Source organism: Natrix helvetica, assembly GCF_964273705.1.
Source record: "Natrix helvetica genome assembly, chromosome: Z".
Taxonomy (NCBI): Eukaryota; Metazoa; Chordata; class Lepidosauria; order Squamata; family Natricidae; genus Natrix; species Natrix helvetica.
In genome coordinates this window covers 103,877,311-103,891,324 of record NC_138554.1, presented here as the reverse complement: position 1 = coordinate 103,891,324, position 14,014 = coordinate 103,877,311, and the positions used below count along the sequence as shown (strand labels likewise).

The 14,014-nt window shown below is 39.8% G+C and overlaps 1 protein-coding gene across 7 annotated transcripts in view; it reads left to right on the top strand.

Moving 5' to 3' along the window:
* BZW2 (basic leucine zipper and W2 domains 2) overlaps positions 1-14,014 on the top strand; it is a 50,318-nt gene that overhangs the window by 15,976 nt on the left and 20,328 nt on the right. For all 7 annotated transcript variants that reach the window (XM_081970881.1, XM_081970882.1, XM_081970883.1 and 4 more), the window contains 5 exons: positions 5,394-5,570; positions 6,162-6,265; positions 8,048-8,113; positions 9,564-9,699; positions 11,700-11,809. In XM_081970881.1, coding sequence (XP_081827007.1) covers positions 5,394-5,570; positions 6,162-6,265; positions 8,048-8,113; positions 9,564-9,699; positions 11,700-11,809 — 593 coding nt within the window. The remainder of the gene's footprint in view (positions 1-5,393; positions 5,571-6,161; positions 6,266-8,047; positions 8,114-9,563; positions 9,700-11,699; positions 11,810-14,014) is intronic.

The following is a 14,014-nucleotide window of genomic DNA, read 5'->3' as shown; positions in this document are numbered from 1 at the left end:
CAGTAACTGAGGAGCCGAGTTAACAGTAACGGTTTATTCTGCTCAAGATACAAAGTAACGAACTTAACGACTCTCCGTCTGACAGCCCTTTTATAGCTGCGCTGTCAGAAAGTTAACCAATAAGCTTGTTTAACGATCCCCTCGAGCCTGCACGGACGCAGGAGCCAATCACGGGACACAACAGGGACATATCCCCTTCTCTGGTAGATGAGGGGCCCCAGCCTGATTCTCCAACCACCTCTCTGGGTTACCAAGATTCTTCTTCCATTAGAGAGGAAATTTGCCCCGTTGCCTGTTCCATTGTAGAGGAAGATATGGGGATTCCAGGGCATGCAAGCATCAGCAGGGCAGGTGGCTCAAGGCCCACAGAGGATCAGGGACCAACTTGTCTGCAAAAATGCAGAGGGTCATAGAACAAGCCATTAAGGGGGGGCATTGCCACTGGCATTCGCAAGAAGCGCCAGGCAGCTAAATCCTCTTCTGCCAGGCCTGTCCAGAGATCTCATCAAGGGGACCAGGCCGAAGGTCCTACCTCCCCCGGCACCTCTGTTGCCACGGAGGAGTCTGTCTCAGAAGAGGATAATGTAGGGGAGCAGGAATTTTCTGAAGATGAATCCCCTCCCCCCAGACAAGCCTGCCTTCTCCAGGTTGTCCAGGCCTTCTCTGTTTAGGTTTTTACTGCATAAAGCGAAGGCCTCAACTGAATTGGGTGCCCTTGACCAGGGGACAGCTGTTCCCTCAGGATCTAAGGACCGAAAGGAGGGGCTGTTCAAAGAGAACGCTCCTGCCCAGGATCTGGTGCCTGCACCAGATTTGTTCGTGAATGTAGTGCAGCGACAGTGGGTGAAGCCTGATTTGCTGACCAACCCTAGTGGGGCTGACAAGAATCTCTACTCTGTTGAGAACAATTTAGAGGAAATTTTGAAACTTCCTCAGGTAGATGCCCCGGTCATCTCTCTCACCTCCAATTCTGTGTTGCCAACTGATCTCCTTGAGGGTCTCAAAGCTGAGGACAAGAAGGCAGAGAAGGCATGCCATAAAACCCACCAGGCGACTGCCTGGTCCATTTGGGCCTCTACCTCGGCCTTCTTTACTCGGGCCTCACTGCTCTGGCTGAGGCAGCTGAGATCAAATCCTCCTATGGAAGGTTCCAGATGGAAGCATGACCTTAACAAAATTGCAGCGGTTGAGTATTCGGCCGATGTCTCCCTAAACACTGCAAAATTTGCTTCCCGGGCCTTAGCTTCCAACGTGACTACACGCCGTCAGTTGTGGATTTGCCACTGACAGGCGGACATGAAATCTAAGTGGAAACTGGCTTCGGCTCCTTTCAAGGGCGTACAGCTATTTGGGGAAACCCTAGACAAGGTTTTGATTGAGACCAAAGATAAATGGAAGGTTCTTCCGTGTACCTCCAGGAAGGCAGATAAGAAAAACAACTCCTTTTGAAAGCAGTCCTTTCGGGGGAATGATGCCTCAGGCGTAGGACCCTCCTACCAGAGGCCCTACACACAGGGCAGTGATCATAACAAGGACAGGACAAACCTCAGGGATAAGGGACGACAGCAGCAGTCCTTCTGATGTGCCTTTCGTGGCGGTTTCAGCAACCACCCTTACCGTCGTTCCAAGTGACCACCAACGGGATCTTCCCATAGGCGGCCGTCTCAACTTTATGCCGCTCATTGGATCACCACGGACACTTGGGTCCTCAACACGATCAGACAGGGACTCACTCTGGAGTTCCTCTCCCTTCCCCCGAAGACCTTCGTCCATTGCCCCGTACCCTCCTCCCCCCTAAAAAAACTACGCATACAGGCAGAGATCCAGTATCTCTAACAAATAAATGCCATAGAATCGGTTCCTGTAGAGCAGGGGGGAAAAGGGTTTTTTTACTCCATTCTTTTTCTTGTCCCCAAAAGTTCGGGTGGTGGTGGTGGTGGGCCATACTGGACCTCAAAAATCTCAATCGGCATCTGGCCTACAAGTGTTTCAAGATGCAGTCCTTACAGACCATCCTAGGCTGTATCAGACAAGTTGACCTCCATCGACCTGAAGGAGGCATAACCTGCATATACCAATCCCCAGGTCCCACAGGAAGTTCCTCAGGTTCCACTACGATGAGCATTACTAGTACCGAGCTCTGCCGTTCGGACTGTCATCCGTACCAAGGACTTTCACAAAGATATTGGCAGTCGTAGCAGCTCATCTGCACTCACGCCCCATACATCTTCTTTGTTATTTGGACAACATCTTGATTCTATCAACATCCACTGACCAAGCTCTCAGAGATGTCCAGATCACCATTTCCACCTTACAGAATCATGGGTTCTCAGTGAATCGGGAGAAGAGTCAGCTGACACTGTCAATTCGCATCTTACACCTGGGAGCTCTCATAGACTCAGACAGTTGCCGGGTTTTTCTATCTCCAGACCGCAGGCGCAATTTCGTCAACCGGACACTGGAGGTGAGGATGAACCTGTTTGCATCAATCGTGTCTCTGTTGCAACTTCTGGGACTCATAATTTCGTGCATAAGCATAGTTCCCTGGGTGTGCCTTCACGCGAGGGAACTACAATGGTTCCTCCTACCCATTCAGCGTGCCAAAGCCGGCAACTCTCCCAGACGTGTCAGACTGCCTCCCAAAGTAAATAAGTCCCTCCGGTGGTGTGACTCACAGTCTCTGTCAAAGAGAAGCCTCTTCAAGGAGGCGGACCGACTGGTAGTCATGACAGACGCCAGCCTCCAGGGTTGGGGCACCCACTTTCAGGAGCAAGTTACTCAGGGCAAGTGGTCGCACAGAGAGGCAGCCCACAACATAAACTGGCTAGAATTGAGGGCTGCCAGACTAGTTTTACATCGGTTCCGACAGGACATTGTGGGTCACCATGTTCTGGTGCTCACAGACAATATAGTGCCAAAGGCCCACATAAACTGCCAGGGGGGAACCAAGTCCAGAGCCCTGATGGCAGAATCAGAGGTTCTTGGAAGGTGGACGGAACGTCATCTGGCCTCCTTATGTGGGGACCCCATCTCAGGAGTGGACAACGTGACAGCGGATTTGCTGAGCCGGACGACCATTGACACTGCAGAATGGCATCTTCATCCGTCGACCTTCTATCATCTGACAGTCACGTTTGGCCTACCATTGGTTGATCTGTTTGCCAGTCCTGCCAACACCGAGCTGCTGAGGTTCTTCTTGAGGTATGCCACTCCGCAAGCAGAAAGGATAGACGCTCTGCATTGCCAATGGCCCAAGGGTCTCCTGTATGCTTCCCCGCCACTGCCTCTCATCCCGCAGTTGGTTCGCAAGATCTTGTTGGAGGAAGCAGAAATTCTCTTGATAGCACCTCACTGGCCCAGGAGATCCTGGTACGCGGACGTAGTCAGCCTTTCCATTTGCAGACCATGGAAATACCTCAGGAGCTTCTTTCCCTCAGCCAGGGGGCCATAGTACATCCGGATCCCAGCTGGCTCCAGTTGGCCGCCTGGCACTTGAGAAGGAATTCCTGAGGAAAGACAATCTTTCAGACAAGGTGATCCGTACCATCCAGGCATCCCGTCATCCGTCCACGACTCGGATTTACGAAGCCACTTGGGCCGCCTTCGCTACTGGTGTCGGGCTCATGGCTTCGACGCCTTCTCAGCGACCATTCCGCAATTGCTGGAATTCTTGCAGGAGGGTTTGGATAAGGAATTATCTCCCAACACCCTCCATCGCCAAGTCACAGCTCTGTCTACCATCTTAACCAGACATTCATCATTGTCATTAGGACAGCATCCTCAGGTGAGGAGCTTTCTCAAGGGCACCGCCAATCTCCATCCGCCTGCAATTCACAGGTTTCCCACATGGGACCTACCGCTTGTCCTATGGGCCCTCACCAAGACTCCGTTTGAGCCCATACATTCCATCTGACTTTGACATCTCACCCTGAAAACGGTCTTTCTTGTAGCCATTACATTGGCTAGGAGGGTATTGGAGCTGGCGGCTGTATCTGTCCGACAAGACCTGTGCATCTTTCATGCTGACCGGTTCATCCTCAGGTTGGATCCGGCGTTTTTACCTAAAATTAACTCTTTGTTTCATAGGACTCAAGAAGTGATTCTTCCCAACTTTTGTCCTCGTCATCCCCAGGAACACACCTGGCACAAACTGGACCTGCGAAGGACGATTTGCAGATACATCAAGAGGATGGAAGAGATTTGTCGCTCTGAATCACTCTTTGATTCTTTTCAGCCTGGATCCATGGGACGCAAAGTGTCTCCATCGACCATTAGCCGGTGGTTGAGGGCCTGCATCAAGCTGGCTTACCAGCATCAGGGCAGGGCGATACTACCTAGCATCACAGCCCACTCCACAAGGAGCACCGTGACTACAGCTGCTTGGGCAACGCAGGCTCCAGTGGAAGAAATTTGTAGGGCGGCCACCTGGTCGTCCCCAACTCTGTTTATTAGACACTATTGCATTGACTCTTATGCTGCAGCCTTCTTTGGGAGGAGAGTTTTGCAATGAGTAGTTGCGGCTCCAAACACTCTGGACGATTCTTCCCTCCCTGAGACTGCATAGCTTGGGTATGTCCCTTGCTTAGACTCTCCAAGCAACGCACAGGAGAATGACCGTTGGGTTACCTGAACAGTCATTCTCTGGGCGTTGCGGGAGAGTCCAACCTCGCCCTGGGGTTCCTTCCTTTCTCCGGATTGCCTCAGGCTGTGTGGAGCAATTCTTCTGTTGGCAGAACACATGATATGGAAAAGTCCATCACAGACTACCACCTTCGTTTTTAAACTGACCTCAATGAGGAGAGGAGGCATGGTTAAGAAAATTAACTCAGTCCTTGGCCGAATAGACTGAATTAAACCCTTGCTTGGACTCTCCCGCAGCACCCAGAGAACAACCGTTCATGTAGCCAACGGTCATTATGTGCTTGATAAGAAGAAAGAAAAGTGCAGATATAAAATTGGCATGACTTGACCATCTGAGAGGTTTTATAATAATTGCTGAGTTTATTTATTGCTGCTATTAGCATATAAAGTACACTTGCACAGAAAGAAGAATGCTGTCATCTGAAATGTTAATTGCCCTTCCAGTCAATCTTTAGAAATTGATTCAATTTTTTTAAAAATCACACAGTTTCTGTTTATGTTATTAATTTGAAAGTATGAAAAAATCAGTATTAAAAATATTGCTTTGGAATTCTATAACAAGATAAATTTAAAAACATTTGAGTTAAAACTGATTATAACAGAGACAAATAGCAGGAAAATGGAACACAATGTGTGCAGCATTCTCAGTAGTATAGGGCATTAATAATCATATGTTTAGAATTGTAAATAGCTGAAAAATACAGGTAAGTAATACATTAGGTAAACTTATTAGTACTAGTTTTCTATTACAGATGAAAAGGAGAAATTTGAACCCACTATCTTCCGGGATGCAATTGTCCACGGTCTTAATGAAGCTGGTGATGACTTGGAAGCAGTAGCCAAATTTCTGGATACTACAGGCTCAAGGCTAGATTATCGGCGCTATGCTGACACTCTGTTTGACATTTTGATAGCTGGCAGCATGCTAGGTATGTATGCCACATAGAAAACTTCAACACTTCCATCAAATCTAGCTCCAGCAACATGTCTCCTTGATTCTGTTAGCCATACGGTTAAAGAACTGTTCCTATCTTGATTCTCCTTTTTGTATTTGGTGTATATCTTAAGTTTGTTTTAGAAACTTGGGATATCTATGATTACTATAAATATATGAAGTAGTATGGGGTATAGAAGGTAAAACTAGAGTCTGCGTAACAGGTAGTGTCGTTATAAGCTTTGATACTCATATCACGTTTTAGTTCCATGGTTGAAAATGTTTTGTTATAAGCCTTATTTCATTTGGCAGATGTCTATTCTGAACACATGTTTGATAGATAGATAGATAGATAGATAGATAGATAGATAGATAGATAGATGATAGATTAGATAGATAGATAGATAGATGATAAATGATAGTTGATAGTTGATAGTTGATAGTTGATAGATGATAGTTGATAGATGATAGATGATAGATAGATATAGATATAGATATAGATATAGATATATATAACAGTATCTCTTTTTCCCATGTGGATAATATAAGATTTAGTTATGTGATTATTTTGAATGTGCCTTCTCAGCTCCAGGTGGGACGAGAATAGATGATAATGATAAGACCAAGACAACAAACCAGTGTGTATTTTGTGCAGTTGAAGATCATGATACTCTCCGACACCATGCTCAGGTTCAGTCAAACATTGAGACAGATGACAAATAGATCATAGTTGTTTTTATTTTGAAATTATTCTGAAGCTTTGTTTTAATAAATGTATATATGCATACTCAGCAAAAATACTATTGATGCAATCAAACTATTTATTTAATTATTTATTTATTAGGATTTATGTGCATTTCAGTCCATATGTCATCACCATCACCACAGCTAAAAGTCTATTAGTATTACAACTGAAATTAAAAAAGATTTCAGCATCTGTGAAGCACTCAGATATCAAAGCACAATCCAAAAGGGAGTTTGCTGCCTATATTAATTCCACTTCTAATCCATTTTTATTAGCTTTCATGAATCTGAGTAAGGTGGAAGCTAGTCTGATTATGCAGCTTGCAAGAAGCCTGGATTCTGTGATCCCTATAAATGAAAATTCCTAAGAGAAGAGACCAAAGTCAAGCTTGAGTTGGATCTATCCTTCCCAATCTTGTTTGTTGAATAAAAGCCATTGGGAATAGAGGGTTCCATAGATAATAATGTCCTAAGTTACCAAAGGCTATAATGATAACAAAGTACCTTGAATTGAATCCAAAAGCAAGACTGGCAATGTAACTGATGCTTCTGGATGGTATTCAGAGAAAGATGCAAATAGAAAGGGTTGCAGTAATCAAGCAAGAGGTGACTTAAGATGTCATTAATTAAAAGAGGCTGCCTATCTTAAGCAACTCTAGTTATCCTACAACAAGCAGGGTCTCCTTGTCTAGAAAAAGACGTAACTGGTAAATCAGATATAATTCTCCAAAAGCCTCCTGGCCATAACTTTCAAACTGAAACCAAGTGAATTTGCTAGATTAGATTAGGATTAAATTAGATTAGATTGACAGAACAGAGAGATATAGCAGGGGAAATGAACAGCTATATAAATTTCATAGCCAGATCCAATTTGGGAATAAGCCAATGTCTGGAGGAACCCTGTAGAATGGGTGGAAGAGATGGAGGGTGCTGCAATTTCCTTGAAGTCTGTTTTAGGATAAACTATCACAAGGGCACTGCAGTGACTTTAACTTTTGTAATAAGTACCTTGGGGGGGGGGTGTCATAACTTTGAATAATGTCTAAGTGAATGATTAGGATACCCTGTAATACCATTAAGATAGGTCTCAACATATTATATTTTTTATTAATGAAAGAAGTTGGATCATTTTCAAAAGTAGTCCTACATTCAGTGTGAAATTATTTAATTCAAGATGCTAAGACTATATGGTTAAGTCTATATGGCTAGATTACTTTATATGATGAGCCAGCTAATGCTGGTAATCTGAGTTATCCCTTCCTTTGAAATCCTAACCTTGTTTTAACAATAAATTGACTAACAGGATTCTATTTGAATCCTCGCTCAAGATTCAGTTTAAATTAATAAATGACTTTAAATGAATTTAACTACTGTAGTGGTTTATTTTTGATAATATCTGATAGAGTATATTTTATTAGGATAAATCATAATCAGTAGAGAAATAAATTGCTTAATATTTAACAATGGAAAATATTAATTTATGTTCCTGCTTTCTGCTTTAACCACTGCATTAAATATACCCACAATCATGTTAGTGATGAACTGGAGAACAGTAAGGATAGCATTATACATCTGCCTGGGTATTTAGATGATTTATTAAATAAGTAAATTAATGAATTATATTTAATCTACATTTTAGTTTTATCATTTATTATTTGTAAGGATTTTTACAGATGACCAGTATAATTGGTTTGTATTGTGTTAACTGTTTATTATTTTCATATTTAGGTCTTCAATAAGCTAATCAGAAGATATAAATATTTGGAAAAAGCATTTGAAGATGAAATAAAAAAGGTAGCTTTATTCTAACATGTAGGAACGTTTAATATGCTTCAAATAGAATAAGAAACTATTTTGGCTGCTGAAATATCAGTTATTACAATACCTTCTTATTTGCATAGATTTTTCAGGTTTCAAATTATTTTGTAGTAAAGGTAACTAAAAGATCTTTTGCTTACATCTATAAACTGAACTTCCCTAAATTTATTCCCTCTTAGTGAGTTGAGCATCAAGTCCAATAATTTCTATTCAGAGATTATGCTAAGAAACATAGCTGGCAAGCACTAGGATTTGAGGGTGCATTTAATCTTATATTAGGCAATAATACACATAGGTCTTGACTAATGCGGTTAATAAATCCCACAAAATAGTCTCATTATTCAAATTTCTTTATAACCATGTTTATTACTTTTATAACTAATTCAAGGTGCAAACATATTTAATACTTTTTCCTCTTCCTATTTTCCCCACAACAGTAACCCTGGGGTGTGAGAGAGTGACTATACCAAAGTCACTCAGACATCTTTCATGCCTAAGGCAGGACTAGAACCCTCAGTCTCCTAGATTCTACCTTGGTGTCTTAACCATTAGAACAAATTAGTTTTTATTTGCACCATTTGAAGTGATGCTGCTATGGAAAATAGTTTAATTGGTTTCAGCTCATATGAAAATAGGTAACCAATAGGTAATAAATACAATAAATATGGATAATAAAACAATCTTTATATGTATATTTATAAAATATTACAGTAAAAGATAAAAAGAATGTAGATAAATTTTAAATTCTGAAATAAGCTTTATAGTTAAAGGAAAACATCAAGGTATTTTCAGATATGTACAAAAAGCTTACACAACTTTACCTTTACTATTTTACAAGCACAGCCAATGATTATTAAAAGGTAATATGTATGCCATAGCTCTCTGATAAAAAAGCAAATATTTTGAATCATAGAGTCTACATATTGATTTGTTAAAAGATCAATATTGCATTAGAGAACAGTTAAGTTGTTCCAGGAATTAAGACAAATTATCATTCATTTTCTCTATTCCCATTATGTCCATGTGTTGCATTTTGTTGTCAGCAATGTATGATTATGCAATTTTGAACTTTGATTCAAAGCTGTGGATCAAAGTGTAATTAATACTCTACTTTGTAGCCTGTGTTCTTTCTGTTCTGAAACAAAATAAATATATCTACCCTGCTTATTCTTCATTATTGTATGCTAACTTACTTTTACAGCAGAGATTAATTGGATTGACTTTAAATTACATTGCTAATTTAATGTAAATGCTGTTCTTTCTCATAAACTGATAAACACTTTAACTTTTAAGGTAGTTTTTGGTAATTCCAAAGTTGGATTTATTGCATTACTATTACTATTTTGGGCAGCCCTGGGCACTTCAAATTGTTTTCTATGTTTATATGCTTCCAAAAACATGTGCCTCTTTTTTTTTTGACTTACAGCTCCTATTATTTCTTAAAGCCTTTTCTGAAACTGAACAAGCAAAATTGGCAATCCTCTCTGGAATCTTACTAGCTAATGGAACACTACCTGCTACTATTTTAACAAGCCTTTTCACCGACAGCATTGTCAAAGAAGGTAATTAGAGATCCTCCCTTCCCCAAAGGATGTACATTATCTTCTCCCACAAGATAGCTTTGTTATCTTTATTTTGAAAAGGCAGGATCTTTGATGTTGTGGCTTTAGAATTAGGGATCACTCTCTTGAGATCTTATATATTTTCCATTCCCTCCTCTTAGACATTAATAAATTGTAAATCTTATGTGCTGTGCATGTATAAATTGTTTATTGATAATTTTGTTATTTTATCATGTTAATATGACTAGGATTTGATTTGAGAATCCTGAATGTCATTTTGTGAATTTAATGGATTTTGTTTTGTTTAATGGGCAATATCTTTGCAGGGCTTAGTACATTAAAAGGAAATAATTGCCTTCCTAGAAAAAAGCTGAGGAGGTTAGAGGAAATCAGGATTTCCAAGAAATGACTGAATCTAATGGCGAAGTAACATGTTAGGGCAATTGTATTTATAAAACTGAGGGTGCTTAAGAGCCACTGGTACTTCTCTCTTATCAAAAACAAACAAACCAGCAGCTGGAACTTATTAGAAAGAAAAGAGATAATCATGTTCTCTCCTGCTGTTTTCCTTTAAGGATTGCTCTTTTTCGAAATACATTTAGGGTAGGGATAATATTTTAAGAAAGGAAATTGTGATATTAAAATCCATTATCATGCATTGATTAAAGATTTTGAGGCTTCTTTTTTTTAACAGGATGTTATTTATATGTACTCCAACTTTCAAGTTACTTACATGTACTCCAGCTTTCAAATATAATTAATCTTTGAGAGAAGGCAAAGTACAGGTTTTAACAGTAGGTGACGCAATGCCAGAGGTTTGCTCCCTCAAGAGTGGAGTCTCTTTATTGTGGGATTCAGAAAACCTAAATGATTCCTCAATAAATTTCTGAAAATTTATTTATTTTTAATAACACAAGTGAAAGACTGGATTGAGGGAGAGATAACAAGGGATAGATTATTGCTCTCTTCTACCTGGTTACATTTTTGGGATGCCTGCAATAATTTCATCTAAGTGTTTCAAGATGCGACAATTTGTATCAGGGACAAAAGGGAGGATTCTAGTATGCATGTTGATTGATGAAATTCCCCAATGGCAGTGTTTCACAATGTAAGCAAATTCAGGATGTATGGAATTTAACTCCCAGAATTCGCTCAGCTCTCATGCTGGCTGGGGCAATACTGGAAGTTGAAGTCTGCTAAATGTCAGAAACAGTGCTCCATGGACAGGCACAGTTGAATAACCTACTTTAAATTCAGATGAGTTTTTCTTCTGTTCAAAAAATATTAGAAACGTAGTATGGCTAGGTACGTTTCTAGTAGTTTTCAACAGGTGATAACTATAATAACTCAGCTGCTTAGATTCTGGGTTTGCCCAAATAACACATGCTGTTCATTTTTGTTTCCTCCCATTCTCTTTCTCTTTTATTTTCTTGTAAAATAAGGAATTTTAGACATCTAAATATTTAGTCCCTTCTGAAAACTTATCATTTTCTGGCTAACTAAATTGTTTTGCGTATGTATAATCTGAATATGTATAAATGTATAACTATATTTTGTATTACTGCAGATAGTTGCAGCATTACAATTTTAGAAAAACCAAAGATTGGGCTTTCAATGAAAGCCATTATATTATAGTACATGAGAAACTGCCAGCCATACACTCTTTTCTGACTGACCAATGTTGAATCCTAGAGATCAAACCAGACCTCACCAATTTGTTATCCTACAGAGATTTTGGATTACAGTTCCCTTCAGAACCAGAGATAGTTGTGCCAGCAAAATCTAATGAGAACAATAGTTTAATACAGAGTTTTTAACCTCTGCAACTTTAAGATGTATGGACTTCAATTCCTAGAATTCCCCAGCCAGTCTACATATCTTAACATTGGTGAGGTTAAGAAACACTGATCTAAACATGTCTAGGTATTAGATTAGATAAAAGACTGGATTAATTAAATAAACCACAATTTATTTGCTTATGATGTTTTTATTTGCTGTAGGTATAGCAGCCTCTTTTGCTGTCAAGCTTTTTAAAGCGTGGATGCTTGAGAAAGATGCCAACTCTGTTACTTCTTCTTTAAGAAAGGCTAACTTAGACAAGAGATTGCTTGTAAGTATTCCTATTCTTATAATCTATGTGACCAATAAGCAAGTTTCTCTAGGAATCCTGAAGTAAAATTTAAAAACAGTAGATAAATAAAATATAAATATGAATTTTAAAATGCCAAAAGCATAACATCTGAAGAAAATTATCAATGAGGAACTAACATCAATACTGTAAAAAATTTTTTTAAAGTACCAGAAGGGAAGAATAGAAAGTAGGGCATTTAAATCCTGAAGAAAATAAAACTGTACCCGTGCATTTTGTTTTCCATCCCTAAATGTAGAACCTTACTTTTTTCACCATTAAATTTCATTTTGTTAGATAGCACCCAATGTTCAAGTCTGTCAAGTACCTTGTGTATCTTAAGTCTATCGCCTGGAGTGTTGGCTATTCCTGCTAGCTTGGTATTGTCTGCAAATTTGATGAGTTCCCCATCTATCCCCTCGTCCAAATCATTGATAAATATGTTGAAGAGTACTGGGTCTAAAACAGACCCTTGGGGTACTCCACTGTATACTTCCCTCCATTAGATGCAGTTCCATTGAGGACTACACATTGAGTGTGGTTGATCAGTGAGCCACACTCCATCTGGTGGAATCCATCTGGTGGTGATGCTGTCTAACCCACATTTTTCTATTTTATCAAGTAGTAGGTTATGGTCTACTTTGTCAAATGCCTTACTGAAATCCAAGTAAATTATATCAATAGCATTCCTCTGGTCCAAGGATGGGTTGCTGTGGCGTTACTGCCGGTTCAATGTGTATGTGATTTGTGCACGAGCGCTTGCGCTCGCGCATATGCATGAGCAGTTGCCTATAAATAGGTCTGCGCATAAGCAGAACATCAAAAATGCCAAAAAACCATGCAGCGACCGGGGAACCAGTTTGAGGGCCTGGCAAGCCTGCCATCCCTACCGGTTTGGTAACCCAGTTGCAATTTCCATTACTGGTTCACCCAAACCTGTGCAAATCGGTAGCAACCCACCTCTGCTCTGGTCCACTAGTTTTGTCACTTTGTCAAAGAATGCAATAAGGTTAGTCTGGTGAGATCTGTTTTTGACAAACCCAGATTGGCTTTTAGTTATTACTTTGTTTGCTTCTAGGTATTCGTTGATTCGTTGCTTGATTATCTTTTCCAGAATCTTCCCTGGTATTGATATCAGGCTAATGGGTCTGTAGTTTCCTGGATCTATATTTTTTTTCTCTTTTTTTGAAAAGGGGAACTACATCAGCTCTTTTCCAGTCCTCTGGCAGTTCCCCAGTGCCCCAGGATCTTTGAAAGATATAGTTCAGTGGTTCTGAGATCCCATCTGTCAGTTCCTTCAGAACGTTGGAGTGTAATCCATCTGGTTCTGGTGATTTGAACTTGTCTAGAGTAGACAGGTGCTCATATACCATTTTCTTCCCTATTTTAACTTGTGTTCCTAATCTGTTTTTTGTGATGCTGTTTTTGATAGGTTGGATTGCTTCTTCCCTTTGTGTAAAGATAGATACAAAAAAATGAGTTAAGTGGTTCTGCTTTCTCCCTGTTGCTTGTCACCTTCTTGCCACTTTCTCCCTGCAATGGACCAATTGTTTTCTTGTTTTTAACATATTAGAAGAATCTTTTTTTGTTATTTTTTACTTTTATCACAATCCTTTTTTGGGGGTGGAATATATTTTTATTATTTTTACATTTAAAACAACGCTATACCGCGAAGTCGAAGTGACCATACATTCACATTATATACAACTAGCCTCAACCATTAACTATTAGCTAACTTAATACAATGTCTATCCTTCTGTCCAATCACAATATAGACAGTTTGTTCCAGTCTTGTCACTTTGTCCTATACCAATCATAAAATCTGTTCCAGATTTCAAAATATTCTGATTCCCCTTTATTTTTAAGTTCAAGAGTGAGCCTATCTGCTTCTGCACAGGCCAACACTTTTCTGATTATATGTAGCTCTGATGGCGTATTTTCTTTTTTCAAATATTGTGCATAAGTTATGCACGCCGCAGTTAGTACATGTATAATTCGATAAAGTGTATCTTTCTTAAATCCTTCTGGTATTATACTTAGGAGAAAAATTTCTGGTTTAAACCGAATTTGGTCTCCCACCATTTGTTCTAACCATGATTGAATCATTTTCCAATATTTTTTTGCTTCATTGCAGGTCCACCACATATGATAAAAAGTGTGTGGTGTTTTTTTACACTTTCAACAATT